Genomic DNA, 18334 nt, shown 5'->3' with positions numbered 1-18334 from the left:
GGGACCCAAAAGAATTGGGTGCAGAGACAAAGAGATCATTCACAGCTTATCAGATGGAGATTTTCTGAGTTTTCCAACACCAAGAGAGGAGGCAGTCATCCACCAACAGGTCTTAATTTGAAGCACATTCAATAAAGAAGGGGAAGGTATGTAATCTGTTAAAGAAAATTGCTATTATAGGTTCTTTAAACTGTTTTACCTCATCAAACGATAAATAGCAGATACTAGACAAGGAATCAGTATTTCTATAGTTGCTAATAGTGTGAAGTTTTGCTTGGTAGTTAGTGGCCATGAAAAAGCAAAACAGTGGAAAATCGTTAGTTGCCCTTAACTGAGACTGTGAGAAGTTGTGACTGTTTTATCTAGTGCTGTCTGGCAGTGAGCTACTGTCCTTTGCCGTTGTCCCAGTGTGAAAAGACAAAAAGACTCATCATTCAATAACAGTTAAAAATGTCTATATCATATGTAGGTACTGGGTTGTCACAAGTTTTGGGCAACGCATTTGACAATTTGCCAGATTGACAATGTTAGGCTAAGATATTACTGAACATATGATTTTGTCTCAAGCTTCCAGCAATGCTAACATCACACAGCATGACAACAGAGATGGAAGAAACATTTTTTCAACTACTTATTTAAAATATTCACAAGAAAGAAACTGTTTATTGCAAGTACGCTCCATTTGGACAAAATTTGCTTAGCCTCACTCTCTTTAATATCATTGTTCTGCAGGTTAAGCATTTGCCTTTAGTTGTTTACAAAGATTATAGGATATATTTCCCGGTGAAGTAACAGGTATATGATTTAGCACTGAAGTATACTAAAATGTGTTTTAAAGTAAGTTCATTAGTGTGTATTTTATTCAGTGACATGTATCAATTTTAGATCAGGTTTCTCTATTTCAGGGCTCCATTATTTATTATATAGTTATTTTATTCTCAAAGTGGTTGTATTGGGGGCTGATAATAAAACAAATCCTCAGCAAGGAACAAGTGCCTTTTAATGAACAAAGCACATAAATTTACATAACTGAATGCAGCAGGAAATTACATGTATGTTTATCAGTTTGCAATCGTGACTATTGCTGGACAACATTTTCTTCTTTTTTACGGCACCAGTCTCTAGTGGTGCAGTTTGATATCTAACATTACAGGACACAACAATAGTATTTTGACGTAAAACTTGAAATTTCGACTTTATTTTCAAAATGACCCAAATTAATTTTTTTTCTTAAAGTGGCTCTTATTCTGCTTTGTAGTACAGTGGATGATAACGAGCCAAAAATGTAAACACACAAACAACACCTAAGACAAGATATGATTCTCTCCTCCACATGACATTGTCATTAGTCACATGATTTTTTTTGTCACAGCAATGCATTATCTGCATTATCAGAAAAGCACTTTTGCTTGCTTGCTAACATTTCAGGTAGTGATGGGTCAAACATTACATGCATCGATATGGTGTTTTGCTTTTTGTGCTTACTGCGTGCCCCAGTGCAGTATTGGTGTGTCTTTTCTTCAATTTTTAGTTGATAAGATTAAAGATCAATGCCTAAATTTCCCCAAAGATCTTGTTCTGCTAGTGAGCCCCCCCCTTCTCACTCTTGGTCTACTTTGATAGGAGTTTTAGTGTGTCTGCAAATCAGATTATGTCTGAATGGTGCTATCTGGAGTTCCTACAGGCTCGGTGCTGGGAGTTATTCTGTTTTTAACATACATTCTTCCTTTAGGCCAGATAATACAGCAGTTTCTTGATGTTTCTTATCATCTTTTGGCTGATGATATTCAGCCATGCTGCTTCTGAAGTTCACCAACTCTCCGCTTTGATTGACTGCTTAAAAAACATTAAGCAATGGTTAAACAACACCTATTTACAGCTAAAGCCAGACAAAACTGAAACCTTGATTATTGCACCGGACAGTTCAATGCCTGACATTAAACAGCAACCGGGTGATTTAGGTCTCTTGCAGAAGTGTAGCCTCAGTAATTTAGTTGTTATTTGTGATTAAGCTTTTCCTGGGAGCGAAACTTAAAACGGATAGTAAGAATCTGCTTTTTAAATTTATTTTATTTTTCTCCAAAACTCTGTAGCGAGACTACTGACTCGCTCAAACAAAGGAACTCATATAACTTCTGCTTTAAAGTTGCTACACTGGCTACCAATCAGATCTAGATTTCATTTTAAAAATTTACATGGACAGGCCCCTCACTATATTGCTGATTTGATTCATATATATATATATATAAATATATATATATATATATAGTCACATCTGTCTGTGAAACATTGCTATATAAATACACTTTATTTACTTTACTTCTACTATCAAAGCACAGAGCTAACTTCAGAATGCAGATATGCTCAACATTATGATTTAAACCTTTAAATAATGCTTTGAAAACCAATATCGGTGGGTGTATTAAAACACATTAAGGATAATAATGCTAATTTTTTTTTTTTTTAAAAAGACCTTTAGTGAGGTCATTATTAGAGTTTAATATGTTATGTTTATTTAGTTGGTTTTTGTTTTTTTGTCCCTCTTCTCCGCTGTTTTTCCCCCTCTCCCTTTCTCCCTTTTCTTTTCCTCATTCAAGTCTGTCCCGTATCTAGCAAGTGAAAATAAAAAATAAATAAAATAAATAATAAAAGGTGAATCAAATAGACCATTACGGCAAGGCTGGGATGGTCAATTTGGTAAAGTAAATCCGTTGGGCATCTTTCTTCACCTTTAGACAATAATTCTGGTGGCAAAAGAACCAAACGGGACAGGCAAAAGAAAAAAAAGAGAAAAAAGAGCTGAATATGTTAATATTTAAAGCTATAAACCCAGAATGAGTTCTGAGATGAGGCCAGTGGGAACGTGATTAGTTGATAACAAAGACAAATAATGAAGTGAACAACCTGTTGATGAAACTGGATGAAATGAGAGATCACCTAAGTAAAAACTAGCGACTAAATCACGTTTCAAAGCAGTTTGTTTCCCTAAAAGTGAAAAAAATATACAAAGTAAACTTGGATCCATTTTGTGCCTAATCAAGTTTTGACCAAAATTTAATACCAAATATCCAGGAGTTATAGTTAGTTTATAGCTGTTTAGATATTTTGATCTAGATCAAAGGGGTGGATCAACCAACTGTTAATCATGACACATGACAACAACAGTTTACTCCTTGTTCCAGTCTGGATCAGATGAATTCGGTTGCTTCTCACTCACAGTTCCATTGCATTCATCTGTGATGAAACATAAAATTGAATCTCATGTGGATGTTTATACTCAGATCTTGTATTTGGGGGGTCTTTCTTGTGGTCTGAATTCACCATGTTTCCAGGGGTTCCTGCTTTCAGTGGTTTGGAGACCAGCCTGAGCGCCTTCACCACACTCTGCTTGTCTTGGATCAGCATCACCAGAAAAAGACATTCAGTCTGCAGGATATTGAAGCTGGTGCAAAACACACTGTCTAAAGAAATGCATTTTAATCTGAGTGGGAGGAAACTTTCTGATAATCTTTCAACAACTTATTTGTGACTGTAACTGCCTTCTTCTCTACCACATTCTTCTGCAGTTCTCAACTTACTGATCCAAAACTACTGAAATCATACACTTCTTGTGCCATTAAAATCATTCGTGAACAATCCAGGGCTTTCTTAGATGAATGTAAAGCAGAAATGATCAGAGAAGCCTCAGCCCACCAGTGGTTTCCTGCTCCCCTGCTCTGGTTACAGTCCTGAAAAAAGAATGATGGGAGATTTTCCATGTGTTCTTGGAGACAACCTCAGTACCCACGTTTCCTAAGAGACTGGCCACAATGTCTTTCCCCTAACTCTGGAAAAACTGAAATATGATTACTTGCTTGTGAGGGGTTCCAAGAGCAATTAGTGGATGATGGTGTAACATAAAAAGCTGTAGAGAACAGTGATCGAAGAAAATAACAGTCTTAGTTTGAAAAAGGCTAAACAAGAGTTTGCCTGTCCTACTGCATGTGTGCATGACTATATATACAATGGGGTTTCTACTGTAGATTTAAAGCAAACATACTTTGTAGAATTTAGTAAGTAAGTGTCTCATTCTGACACTACTGAAAAGATTATGAAAAGGCAAATATCAGACAACCCATTTTCAAGCTTTGTCATATTTGTACGATATTTACTTAAAGGCATTATATCGTTTTTAAACTGTTAAGTTAAATATGAGTTCCTGTTACATTTTTGAGTTCATGAAAACTAGTTTTGATTCACTTTTATCATTTTGCAGTTTAAATAAGCACTATTTAAATGTTTAATTTCACTGCAATCATTTCTGTTAAACATTCTTGTGCTTTGACTGAAGTCTATGCATTTTACCATCAACATGTATAAATATTTAATTTGGTTGGCTAGTGGGAAAGCATCAATGTAAGCATTTGCAGTATCAAAACTTCTAAATGTTAACTAAAATAATATGCATGTTGTGTTTTGAGTTTGTTGAGTCATATTTATTGTTAAACCGTTTGGATTGTGCTTCATTTTCCTTCATGTAGCAAATCTATGATACGATGGGTGAGGAGAGTTGCTGGGTTGATGACCATCATTGTGTTAGCAGAGACCACAATGGGTTGAACTACTTAATACAAAAAGGAGGACTTGCAAAGTGTACTTCGAGGTCTTTATAATGAAATTTCTAATACAATTCTTTTTTAAATATAAAACATTTTAAAGATCAGTGTTTAATACTTTAAAAAGTAGTTTTTAAATGACCATAATCCTATAGAAGAGTGAATGAATAATAAGGCACATCAACTGAACATATTTCTTCTTGTAAGTACTTTAATTTATTTCATCATTAATTTACTCAGTGGCAATCTCTTTCATTCACAAGAAGCATGCAACAAATTGCCTTCCAATACCAGCATAAATGGTGATGTCACAGTTGGCATGCATACAGCCATTGGAGTGACTATAAATCAAGCTTGTTGCTAGTTTTACCTTTAGAATATGCGACTGTCCCCTGCACCATGACTCACAGGTATGTCTGCATTTTGTGGTTAGTGTGTTTGAGCCATGCAGTAGTAAATAACAGTTAAGTTTTTAGGTATTTAAGTTAATTTATGAAAAGATGATATCCACATTTAGAAGTTGTTCACTGCCTCCAGAAGCACTAACAACTTTCTACTAAATTTAATTATGTTTTAAATTCATGACAAAATATTACTGTGGCTTTTCTGATTTCTTTCTGCAATTTTTTAAGGGACACTTTGCTAATTCACCACAGACTTTTCTCAAACTATCTCATATTGGTGGTTTTAATGTTTAAAAAGTGTGTGGTTTAACCAGCCCCTCTCTCTCTCTCGTGATTTGCACCAATATTCACTCCAATGCTCTTTGCAGAACAAGGTAGCTTTGTTTCTTGCATTATTGGGGAATTTAGAGCATTCACTTCAGTGCTCATCACTTATGTGCTTCATGAATGTTCCTGCTCATTGAAGCTCATAATGCATTTATTTTCCCTCTGAAAATGAAATATCTGCTCTCTCTCTCTCTGTGCAGGACTACTAATTGTTATTTGAGGAATCAAGGGCCATGGTGCTAATGGCACTCCATCTCCTGCTGCTGGTCTTATGGGTTTGCATAGTTGATGGTGACCAGACCAAACCAACCCAACCACCTCTGATACCTCATAAGCCTTTCGTTGTAGTCTGGAATGCTCCCACTGAGTCATGTCGGTTTCGATTCAAGGTGGACTTGGACCTTAGCATTTTTGATATTGTAGCAAACCTCAATGAAACTCTAAGTGGACCAAATGTCACCATCTTCTACCACAGCCGTCTGGGATACTACCCATACTACTCGAACTCTGGGATCCCAATAAATGGTGGCCTGCCGCAGAACCAAAGCATCTCCAAACATCTTGGAAAAGCCCGGGCTGACATTGACAAGTTGATCCCCCACAAAGATTTCCGAGGCTTAGGGGTCATTGACTGGGAGAACTGGAGGCCTCAGTGGGTCAGAAACTGGGGCTCTAAAGACATCTACCGCAAAAGGTCCAGGGAACAGATCCGAAAACTTCACCCAAATTGGCCAGAGAGCAAAGTTGAAAAGGAAGCGAAGGAAGGCTTTGAGAGAGCTGGACAAGCTTTCATGAATCTGACCTTGGCATTGGCTCAAGGTCGCAGACCATGTGGGCTGTGGGGGTTTTATCTGTTTCCAGACTGCTACAACTATGGCTACAAACAACATCCACAACATTACACTGGGGAATGTCCAAATGTTGAACATGTTCGCAATGACCATCTGATATGGCTCTGGAAGGAGAGCACAGCCCTCTATCCATCCATCTACCTTGACTATGAGCTAAAGTCCTCCTCTAACACAGTCAAGTTTGTCCATTATCGAGTCAAGGAAGCTATGAGGATTGCATCCATTGCACGTGCGGATTTCACATTGCCTGTGTTTGTCTACTCCCGACCATTCTATGCCTACACCTTTGTAGTTCTGTCAGAGGTAGGCCTTAAGCTCTTTAATTACACCTTCATGGTGTGTGTGCCAACTGGACACATTTAAGAAGCAAAAAAGTGTCTATTGGCCTAATAATTAAGCTGTATACAACATACTGCAATATTTTGCAATGTTTGGGGGACCATTTTTCCTTATGATCCACTTCACAATTATCCCTGATTTGCTTTGCTCTTTTGACATTAACATATCCTAGTATTTACCACAAAGATGGTTGTACACAAGAGAAAATTAATAGATTGTGCAATGGTGGATATAAAGAATTCCTGGATCTCTTTAAAGGCAACATAAATTGAAGTGTTAACAGTGCTTACTGGCAAAATATACACCTGTCCTTTTCTTTAAGAGTGACCTGATTCATACTATTGGGGAAAGCGCTGCCTTGGGAGCATCAGGTGTCGTCCTTTGGGGATCCTCAGAGTATGCTCAATCACAGGTAACTGCTAGACATACAGACAAAAATAGAAGCACAGATTTAAAAAAAAAATTGAGGAGCTGTGTAAAATGTAAATAAAAGAAAAAGAAAAAATTATCATAAGAAAAATATTTGCTCATTTTGAATTTGATGGCTGCCATCAGGTAGTTCTGGGGGCTGGGAGGTGGCCTGGGGCAGGGATGAAGCAATTCAGGGGGCTGACTGTTTGGCCCACGGCAAGGATGAAATAGTTCATCGGCCACTGGATCAGTCAGGAGGTGAGCAGAGGAGACAAAGTTCGGTGGCCGGGCCAAGAGGTCAGGGGAGAAGACAGGCCACTTCAGGAGGCTGACCAGGGGAGCAGTGCCAGAGATGGAGTTCAGGAGGCTTGGCTGGACTGATGGTGCCAACAAAGGCCCTGTGTGTCCATTACTGAAGGCTGACAATGGTAATGAAGGCGACCATCAGAAGGACGACTTTATGAAAACCCTCTAGAGGCCACCGTCACCGTCAGCAGGGGGATAGAAGAGTTAAGGTGGATTGGCTGGGATTGATGATGGTAATGAGGATGCCATTCAAAAATGTAGGTTAAAGCTCTATAATGCAAAGAAGAAGCCATGTGTGAACATAACCAGCAACTGGTCTCTAGAGATCCCCAAAAATCACAGACTTTTATTTAAAGGAGAGATACCACACAGTGGTACACATGTCTCTGTCCCAACCTTTGAGACATTTTGCTGCCACCATTTTCAAAATGAGCTAAAGTCTTGATGTGCAAAAGCAGCACCAAATAAAACAATAAAAAAGAACTTCCTTCTAAAATAAGTTAAATGCTAAAATAAAACTAATTGTGCTGCACTACAGTGGCCTAACATATAAAAGACACAAGAAGCACTGCAAGGAATATATTTAAAAAGCAAACACCACATGTCAAAGCTCAAATGCATGACAATTTACACTGCAACCCAAAGGGAGGGGGGGGGGAGAGAAACATAAGAAAAGTCTGCAGTGCCCACCACCACTCAAAATCACTGTGGTACATGCAAAAAACACAGAAAAAAATCCCACTAATTTCTGTGCAGTTCCTTTACTGTCTGAAAACACAGAAACAAGGACCTTACACTAGTCTCCAATGTGATGCCTTGATGTTAGCTATATTGAAACTACAAGAAGATGGACTGCCAAAGATGAAGAGTCATTTTGTGGCTGGCCTTATGGTATATGTATTTGCAAGAGTCTCACTTTCAGAAGGAGAATATTTTAACCAGTCATGTTATCAGAATGAGTGACTAATCAGCACTTTGCACAGATGGCTCAATGCTCCTATTGCACTGCCAAAACTTTGGCTCTGTCCTAAAACTCTTCACTCTGTCCTCATGCGCATTTAGAGGTGAGCCCCATAATACTACCGTTTTCATAAGACAGAGGGGAAGTGATTTGAAATGAGCTTCTTTTGGTTTCACTCTGTTTCTGGCTGCATGTTTGTCTATAAATTACAGTGGTAAACATAATAAAATACTCCATTTTACTATGTAATGCTTCAAGGTCATAGGTCAAAGGTCAGGGTTATTCAAATTAATCAAATGCTTTAGTTTTCATTGGATCACCTCCAAACTTTAAAGCAGTATATTAGTCATTGGAGGGCATAATTTATTAGTGCTTTTCTAGTCCTCAACCTTTATATTTTATGACAGTTCAGCACAAGAAAATGTCTTTAAAGTAGGGAATAAAAAAGCTAATGGTGTTGACAATGCTGTTGAAAATTAAAAACAATATATTATTCTAATAAACGTCCTATACATTTGACTTAGAATTTCTCCTTCCTCCCCTAGAGAAACTGCCTAACGGTGAAGAAGTACATTAATGGTCCTCTGGGACATTACGTCATCAATGTCACATCAGCAGCTAAGCTGTGCAGCAAAGCATTGTGCAAGAAGAACGGTAGATGCATCCGTAAGAGCCTGGACTCAGACACTTACCTACACCTGAACCCACGCTTCTTCCACATCCACCACAACTCAGCTCCCAGCGGCCCTCGCTTTCACATCAGTGGCCACCTAAACAACCACGACATCCTGGACATGAAGCAAAAGTTTACCTGCCAGTGCTACCAGGGCTGGACAGGTGTTTACTGTGAGGTACCTCAGACTATGCCACCTCTTCCTCTTCCTCCCCCACTCCAACCCACTGTGCCGGTACTTCGCCCTCAGGGGATCAATCTGCTGGGAGACATCCTGCTCCTCCTGTCACTCCATTTCTTCTGTCTATGTGTCATCATATTCCTGGGACTTTGTTTGATTATCAAGTCTCTCATATTGTAGACACAAAGATTTAGGACCAGAGAGTTGCTGTAAAGTCTTTGTCAGACCACAAGTGTGATCAGCCACAGTTCATGCCAATGTCCCTTAGTTGAAGAAAACTGTTTGTATTGAAAAAATGAGAAATTCTCAGATTTGGCCTATAAATGCAAAACTCAGTCTGATCGTGGTCTGATCCGGGCAACAATGTTTGCATCTGTGTTAAAGTTCAATTCAGGAAAAATGTACATTGCGGTTTTATTTATGTCACAAATTGCAAATTTAGATTCCCATAATGTTCCCACTAAACAATATTTTTGAGTTTTGTTTTTTGGTCTTTGTTTTTAGTTTTACCTGACTGTTGGCTGCTGACTAGCATTCATTTCAATTCAATTTGATTTATATAATCCCAAACCACAAAAATGTTGCCTCAAGGTGCTCTTACTTTCCATTTGAAGGGAAAATGACAACAATCTGGGAGTAGAGAAATACAAAAATTCTGTAATCCATATAGGCTTTTCTATGTTCAGTGGATTGGGCTTAAACTTTTTCTGTATGATGAATTTAAGTTGCTGGTATTCAGGAACTTTATTGTCACTAACTCCATATTTTGATACAAGTTCTCACAACTAAATAAAGTTTCTCTCTTGAATTATATGTTCTAGATTCTTTTTATCTCCTTTACATGCCATGATGCTAAAGTCAGTAGGTTCTAATTTTTGGACAAATATCTGGATTGTTCCAAATGGGAGCCTCACGGGATAAGTGAAGACTTATTATTATTTATTTTTACTTATTTATCTTATTTATCAAAAATTTCCACACAATTTCCACTGTCAAGGACGTGTTTAAGTTAAGGCTTTTAAAGCAGTTATAATGCTCATTACTGAAGCCAATGAAAAGCAGAGCATACACACATATAGGTTCACCCAAGGGTTACGCATCAGGCTTCATTTTCTCCATTTTGAAACAACAAACACTCTTTAGCTAAAAAGTAGTGAAAACAATTGGTAGCTCTAAACCACCATTGTGTTTTGGGTTCTATGGAGTTTTGAAATGTATTTGTGATGGTTTATCTATTCATAAAAAATTCACAATGTTTGAGTGTAGTTACTTAAACCAAGCAATAGAGAGTTTACTAAAATTAGTTCTGCCTAAAATCAATTATCTGTTCTCACTATCATTTTAATGAGTGATATACGTGAAGTTTTCAATGTGTTAGACCTTCACTTGATATATGATTCAGAACACTAATAAATAGCTTATCTTTACTAAACATAATGCATTCAGAAGGGGGCAAATGGGAATGATGAGATAAGGAGAGCCAGCAGGCAGGATCAGTTCAGCAACAGAAATCACATGTGAAAAAAAAAAACAGAAAAAGGTGCAAAAATGAGAATAAACCACCCATAACTACAAAACTATTGGCAGCAAATGAGTGTGAATGTATGTAGCTATAAATATTAAGGGAACAAATGAGAGAATACAAGTTCGAGAAGACCACAAATTTCTGATGGTCTCTAAAAAAGGACACCATTCTACATGTTACATACTGTACTTTTGACATCGAATTAAGGTTTTTGAAATAAATTTGAAATCAGCAGTCATTCAGCCGTAATGGAACAGGTGAAAATTCACAAACACATGCAAACTGACCGCAGTTTCCTTCCAGAGATGACACTTGTCCTTTAAATTGAATTCACACAATATTAAAGTTGTGGTGATAATTTTAAGCATGCCCAAAAACATCAGGCACTTTTGAGTTTGTGAGACTGCATCAGAAAAATATTACACAAAACAGGAAATTCACTTTTATTACAGTTTTTCTCCATTGGTTTGGCTCATTTCTTGAAACAGAAATTACATTCTCAAAATAACATGGACAAACCTCCAAACCTCTTGGCAAATGTTCACAACAGAATGGCATTTCTCATTCATTTTATCAAATGGCAAATGCCTTAGTACATGTCTCAATTGTCTCAGTGCATCTTTGCAAATGATTAAGTACAAGTAGCCTACAGTTATACAGTTAGCCCACATTTAGCACATTTTCCAAATGAATAGATCTTGTAGATCTAAACTGATTAGTTGATTCTCAGTCTAATGATCATTCTCTCCAAAACATGTCAGCATGGTTTCATTGTATAAGTACTCGCATGCACAACTGTCTGTTCAATTGTCAAAATTGGTCAAGAACATAATACCATGAATACAATATATATGAATTTCTTTGAATATTTGATAAATTGATGACAGTCATTGACAGTCAGGTGAAACTAGACTAACGAAGGGGGAGCGTCACACACAGGTGTGTTCCATGATTGTGTGCTGCCAAACACAGATATATAGAGCTTGACCAGAGCCAGTCAGATCTCTGAACATGGATAGACAAGGCCAAGCAAATGGACAAGGGGAAGTTCTTCCTCAAGGAAGAGGAGGAAGAAGAAGAAGAGGAGGAGGACTGAGAATGCGTGGTGGAGGAATAGGGGGAAGAGGCCGAGGTGCACGAAGACACTGTGCTGTCCCGAATGAAATTCGGGCCACAATTATAGACCATGTCATAAACCATGGCCTCACAATGGCAGAGGCAGGTCGTCGAGTGCAGCCTAATGTGCCTCGCTCTACAGTCTCCTCCATCATCCAAACCTTTCGCAGGGAAAACAGATATGTACTCTATGTAATCTATGATGGAATTATATGTTGTAGAGGACAGGGCACTGTGCGTGAGGCAAAAAATGTATAACTTACTGTAGAGATTTTGTGTGCATCTGCCTACAGTGGTAGGTCTATACTAGCAGGTGGAGAGGACTAGTGGAATGTTTTGATACTAAATATGACAAGAAACATATAGAACAAATTACTGTAAAATATGGAATTACATAATATATACAGTTTAGAGAAGTATTCCAGTCACTCTGCAATGTTGCATTAGGATTGTGGTGAAGTTACTGTGAGTAAAACAATAATACAATTACACTGGTAACTTACTGTATTCTGTTCTTTGTGTAGGATTGGACGACAACCCCGCGTGGGTGGCAGAGGAAAACTGCTCAATGAACAACAGGAAAGAGAGATTTGTAACATGGTGATGGCAAATAATGCCATCACATTGAGACAGATCCGTGATGCCATCCTTCAGGACAATCATATATTCCAGAATATAAACACAATAAGCATCTCCGCAATAGACCGGGTTTTGAAGAAGCATCAAATGACAATGAAACAAATCTACAGGGTACCATTTGAGAGGAACTCTGACAGAGTGAAGGAGCAGCGCTACCAGTATGTAAATGTAAGTCAGTTACTGGTTGTCTCTCATTGTAACCTTACCTGTAATCACAGTAAGCAGTAGTTCACTTATTTGGTTTCAATACCTTTTTTACCTGATTTCAGAATCAGTATTTGCTTCATCTGGCTTCAACAATTTCAACAGAAAACTGCAGTTTACTGTATGACACGATTCTCATTATAATCCTTATTTTGTTGTCTCCCAATCAAATCTATCTAATGCTGTAGGTTTTACTGTAACATCTCAGTAAGTAGTCAGTATTTCCCACTCCCCTTTCTATCAAATACCCCTGCAGTACTTCCTCATAGGCCTATCACTAGTTTAGAACCACTGGAGTAGTGGCCTGTAGTATATTGAACCTGTGGGGGAGAACATGTAATTGTCTAACTGTAGTATATGACTCTTCTGTATGACTGATTTTATGTCCTTTACTCTATTTTAGAGAATAATGGCATTGGAAGGACATGAGACCCCTCACATCCTGGTGTTTGTGGATGAAGCTGGCTTCAACCTGGCCAAGGGCCGAAGACGTGGCCGTAATATTATTGGCCACCGGGCCACAGTGGATGTCCCAGGTCAGCGAGGGGGCAATATAACTATGTGTGCTGCCATTTCTGAAAATGGTGTGGGCACTCACATCCCCAGTCTTGGCCCATACAACACACACAAGCTCCTCATCTTCTTGGATCGCCCTTTATACCGATTTTATCCCTGATAATGAGAGAGGTCTCATAGGGCCTCACCTACCCATGTATGTAATTGTGTGGGACAATGTCAATTTCCACCATAGCCCACTCATTAGGGGCTGGTTTGCAACGCATCCAAGGATGGTCATGGGGTTCTTACCACCTTACTCTCCTTTCCTCAATCCGATAGAGGAGTTTTTCTCTGCTTGGAGGTGGAGAGTGTATGAGCATCATGCTCAGGATCACCCGTCCCTGCTCCATGCTATGAACGCAGCGTGTGACGACATTACAGGAGATCAATGCAGGGGATGGTTGCGGCATGCACGCCGTTTCTTCCCTCGTTGCATAGCAAGAGAAAGTATCCGCTGTGATGTGGACGAGAATCTGTGGCCAGACGGACAACAGCGTGTAAATAATCAGGAGGGTGAAGACAGTGGACAAGAGCGGGAGAATGAGTACAGCGACCACTGAATGAGTCCTTGTTTTTTGATTTTGTGTTCATACAATTTACTGCTGTAATGTACATTTTCTTTTTACATATGTATGGAACTTTGTGTGTGAATAAGAAGTGGTTATCATTTCCTTGGTAGTGTGAGGGCAATCTGTGATGTCAAACCTTGGAGGCTACTCTTTTCTGTTGTATACTGTTGGTCCTCTGCCATAGTGACAAAACATCTAAACATTTTGTATGGCAGTACTCACACAATGCCAAAGGGACGATGCATTTTGGGGGCACTGACTATTCAGATTAGAAAGAAATGTAGTTTTGACACATGAGTGAACTGTTTTAGGAGAGATATGAGCTTTTGCAGGTGGACCATGTTGTTGTGATCAACCATCCAGGTTTATTTTGACAAAAGCACCAAGAATGATGAGAATGTCCGATCTGTGTTGAGAAATGAGCCAAAGCTATTGAGAAGGATCTTTGCCATTTTGGAGACACTGACTATTTATATGAGAAATGGATTAAGATTGAAGCCTGAGTGAACAGTTTTGGAAGAGATATGCGCTTTTGCAGGTGGGCTATAGTGTTTTGCCAATTGATCTTAGAGTTTTGAGAATGTAATTTCTGTTTCAAGAAATGAGCCAAACCAATGGAGAAAAACTGTAAAGTAAGATGTTGATGGGCTCCAGGTGATCATAAAGGCTAGAGGAGCAGAGGATGGTAGGATGAGAGGAAGTGGTCTAGTGTGAATTACAGTTTTTCTCCATTGGTTTGGCTCATTTCTTGAAACAGAAATTACATTCTCAAAACTCTAAGATCATTTGGCAAAACACTCTTACAGTTTACCACAACACTATAGCTCACCTGCAAAAGCTCATATCTCTTCCAAAACTGTTCACTCAGGCTTCAATCTAAATCCCTTTCTCATTTAAACAGTCAGTGTCTCCAAAATGGCAAAGATCCTTCTCAATAGCTTTGGCTCATTTCTCAACACAGATCGGACATTCTCATCATTCTTGGTGCTTTTGTCAAAATAAACCTGGATGGTTGATCACAACAACATGGTCCACCTGCAAAAGCTCATATCTCCCCTAAAACAGTTCACTCATGTGTCAAAACTACATTTCTTTCTAATCTGAATAGTCAGTGCCCCCAAAATGCATCGTCCCTTTGGCATTGTGTGAGTACTGCCATACAAAATGTTTAGATGTTTTGTCACTATGGCAGAGGACCAACAGTATACAACAGAAAAGAGTAGCCTCCAAGGTTTGACATCACAGATTGCCCTCACACTACCAAGGAAATGATAACCATTTTTTATTCACACGCAAAGAAAGTTTCATACATATGTAAAAAGAAAATGTACATTACAGTAGTAAATTGCATGAACACAAAATCAAAAAACAAGGACTTATTCAGTGGTCGCTGTACTCATTCTCCCGCTGCACAGTGACTGGCATACTTCTCTAAACGGTATAAATTATGTAATTCCATAGTTTACAGTAATTTGTTCAATATATTTCTTGTCATATTTAGTATCACAACATTCCACTAGTCCTCTCCACCTGCTAGTATAGACCTACTACTCTCGGCCTCTTCCCCCTATTCCTCCACCACGCATTCTCAGTCCTCCTCCTCCTCCTCTTCTTCTTCTTCTTCTTCTTCCTTGAGGAAGAACTTCCCCTTGTCCGTTTGCTTGGCCTTGTCTATCCATGTTCAGAGATCGGACTGGCTCTGGTCAAGCTCTATATATCTGTGTTTGGCAGCACACAATCATGGAATACACCTGTGTGGGACACCTAGTTTCACCTGACTGTCAATGACTGTCATCAGTTTATCAAATATTCAAAGAAATTCATATATGGTATTCATGGTATTATGTTCTTGACCAATTTTGACAATTGAACAGACGGTTGTGCATGCGAGTACTTATACAATGAAATCATGCTGACATGTTTTGGAGGGAATGATCATTAGACTGAGAATCAACTAATCAGTTTAGATCTACAAGATCTATTCATTTGGAAAATGTGCTAAATGTGGGCTAACTGTATAACTGTAGGCTACTTGTACTTAATCATTTGCAAAGATGCACTGAGACAATTGAGACATGTACTAAGGCATTTGCCATTTGATAAAATGAATGAGAAATGCCATTCTGTTGTGAACATTTGCCAAGAGGTTTGGAGGTTTGTCCATGTTATTTTGAGAATGTAATTTCTGTTTCAAGAAATGAGCCAAACCAATGGAGAAAAACTGTAACACAGTAATTAGTAAACATGCAAGAGGGTAAGTAGTAGTAGGGGATTGGAGTTAGCGTTGCATGATTTCTCTTAATTTGGTCATAGCTGAGACCTACTTCAACAGCAATGATGAGCTATCTGTGCAAATTATGAGTCCACAGTGACACTTCAGACAACCCAGCGCTCTGCCATCATCATGATACTTCCAGTAAATGATCGATGAATAGCATAAGTGCAGGAAAGCTGTTTGGAAGTGTATCTCAAAGAGAAAGATCAGTCAAATTGAGTCTGATTTGTTTTTAAAATATAATAAAATCTAATTAGCTGAAGCTGACACCGCTAAATTATTTTCGCAGCAATCTTCTGTCAGTGTTGTTAATGGATTAAGATGACTGACAGCCAAGTGTGTAAAGACCCTCCCCATCTGCATATCACAAGCTCTTTGTTTTCTAATATTTCTAACGTTATAATCTTCCTCACTTTCTTAACACAAACCTGTTAGAACAAACAAAAATTACATCATCAGCACAGCTGGTTTAAAAAAATAACAAAGACAGTGTTTTGCTGTTTGTTTCCTTCAACTTTTTCAATGAGACCAAGAAGTTAAGGAGACATTTTGCATTCTACCTCTGCTTTAGAAAATAAACTTCTAGGGTTCATCATTCAATATGTGTTAAGTACACAGACACCAAAGACCAGTAATTTTAAAAACCTCAGACTTTAGTTAGCTCCTGCACTTGAACTAATAACCATAATCAGCTGTAGTTCAGTGTCAGCTCTCATGGTGGATGTTCAGCGTGTCTGCAAGTAAACCTGGCAGAGACTAAACACGAGTTTCCTGTCAGTGACCTTTTTTGTTGTTTAACAAATCATCTCCAGCTTACTGGCCTGAACCTCTGAAGGGCCTTAATGCTGGCTGATATTCATCTAAAGGTTTTTTTTTTCCCCAATATCAGCAAATCAATGAAAAGACCAGAATCAGAAAAATCAGTGTGTAACTGTCACGTCCGCAGTGGCAGACGAGTGGAGGTTGGAAGTAGGACCCAAGATGCAAGCACTGACTTTGATGAGAGTGAGCTTTATTGTGACGGAGATAGAACAAACAGCAAAGGAGGTGGCAAGTGCTGAACCTAAGATTAACTAAACTGGGAAAAACTAACACAAGCAGACCTGAAATGGAGACTCAGGGAACCAACATAGGGTGATGCAGGGAAATAATGCAGACAAACTGGCAACAGGTAGGAGAACACACAGGGCTTAAATACACACAGCAATAATCAAGGGATGAGAGACAGGAGGGGAACACACCTGGGAGAAATCAGAGCTGACGAGACAGGGCAAACATAAACCGAACACACTCACATGAAACAGAGACCTTCAGAATAAAACAGGAAACTCACAGACACGGAGACCCAGACAAGACGCTGGTTATTATCTTTCTACTGCCACTCCACTAGTGGTATCTACAGTTGCTGATTACAGGCGGGGAGTCAATGCAGCTAAACATTTACATTCTTTGTACACAAGCAGTTAACAAGGTCCAAACAGCAGCAATTGATGATCTAGATGGTCTCACCTTACAAACTCACTGAAATGAAGACAAAAAAAAGGATCTAAACTGTATCCATTTCTGGCTTAAAAGCAAAGATAATAATAAACCCTGTGGAAAACACATAATTTTGTCCTTTCTACTGAAATACATTTAAAAGAAGTGAATAATACAACTGCTGGTACTTCTACAATTCACAGGAACAAAGGTCTGAATGTAGAATGGAGAGTTTGTGATACTGCTACACTAGAGATGGGCTGCCGTTTCAGTGAAAATAAGTAAATAAGTGTCATACACATCATCACAGTATGATGAGATTGAAAAAAAAAGAATGCAATATCAAACACATTTGTTGATCATTTCACAGTTTAAAGGTTAAGATGAGAGAAACTTGTAATCCAAAGATTATTCATCCACTTTGATGACATCAGGCTGAGAGACAGAACAGATTAAGGCCTGTCCGAAAGGGTAAACACTATCATTCTGTCACTTGTTGCCACATTGTTATGCAAGAGGTGTTTTGCAGATTCCTTGACACACATGGCATGGTTACTGAAAGACAACCGTGAAAAAATTAAAATGCTGTCTTGGAAACAAGGCCCCCCTGCCCCTGGAATTAAACTGCCTGATAGACCCCATGGGGCCACAGTGGAAACCGTCTTGCAGTTTCTGCAGTCCAAGCTGGACAAGTGCAACGAGGTAAGCTGGCATCGATTAAGGCAGTTTGTGTTGTACGCTCAGCACTCAGTCGGAATGAATCGTGTCTGATCTCCCAGTTTCTAAAAGGTGCCTAGAGGCCGACAGCTTGTAGGTCTGGATCCTCATTTCCCTCATGGGACTTCGATTTAGGCTTCGCACCCTTCAGCATCCTCCCTTTGAACTCTCAAGGATGCTGATTTGCAAAGGCTTTCCCTAAAA

The 18334-nt window shown here is 38.8% G+C and overlaps 2 protein-coding genes across 2 annotated transcripts; both read left to right on the top strand.

The window, feature by feature from the left end:
- hyal6 (hyaluronoglucosaminidase 6) lies at positions 1 to 9228 on the top strand. The gene is made up of 4 exons (XM_006782282.2): positions 1 to 146; positions 5527 to 6480; positions 6839 to 6928; positions 8740 to 9228. Exons 2-4 carry the CDS (start codon positions 5560 to 5562, stop codon positions 9226 to 9228), a joined length of 1500 nt encoding a protein of 499 aa, XP_006782345.2. The 5' UTR covers positions 1 to 146; positions 5527 to 5559.
- Positions 9229 to 11584: 2356 nt separating this feature from the next.
- On the top strand, positions 11585 to 13208 carry LOC148102028 (uncharacterized). Its single transcript, XM_087844617.1, has 3 exons — positions 11585 to 11865; positions 12211 to 12496; positions 12936 to 13208. The coding sequence occupies exons 1-3, from the start codon at positions 11585 to 11587 to the stop codon at positions 13206 to 13208; spliced, it is 840 nt and encodes a 279-aa protein (XP_087700743.1).
- The last annotated feature ends 5126 nt before the right edge of the window (positions 13209 to 18334 follow it).

Source organism: Neolamprologus brichardi, chromosome 7 (assembly GCF_056152115.1).
Source record: "Neolamprologus brichardi isolate AB-2024 chromosome 7, ASM5615211v1, whole genome shotgun sequence".
Classification (NCBI taxonomy): Eukaryota; Metazoa; Chordata; class Actinopteri; order Cichliformes; family Cichlidae; genus Neolamprologus; species Neolamprologus brichardi.
This window is presented reverse-complemented; position numbering and strand designations above follow the sequence as displayed.

Bases quoted from the DNA above. Each gene is read 5' to 3' on its own strand.
- hyal6 (XM_006782282.2), top strand. From the start codon at position 5,560: ATGGTGCTAATGGCACTCCATCTCCTGCTGCTGGTCTTATGGGTTTGC. The intron at 6,481-6,838 runs GTAGGCCTTAAG...CTTTTCTTTAAG, and splicing joins CCTTTGTAGTTCTGTCAGAG to AGTGACCTGATTCATACTAT. The intron at 6,929-8,739 runs GTAACTGCTAGA...TTCCTCCCCTAG, and splicing joins CAGAGTATGCTCAATCACAG to AGAAACTGCCTAACGGTGAA.
- LOC148102028 (XM_087844617.1), top strand. From the start codon at position 11,585: ATGGATAGACAAGGCCAAGCAAATGGACAAGGGGAAGTTCTTCCTCAA. The intron at 11,866-12,210 runs CAGATATGTACT...CTGTTCTTTGTG, and splicing joins CAAACCTTTCGCAGGGAAAA to TAGGATTGGACGACAACCCC. The intron at 12,497-12,935 runs GTAAGTCAGTTA...ACTCTATTTTAG, and splicing joins AGCGCTACCAGTATGTAAAT to AGAATAATGGCATTGGAAGG.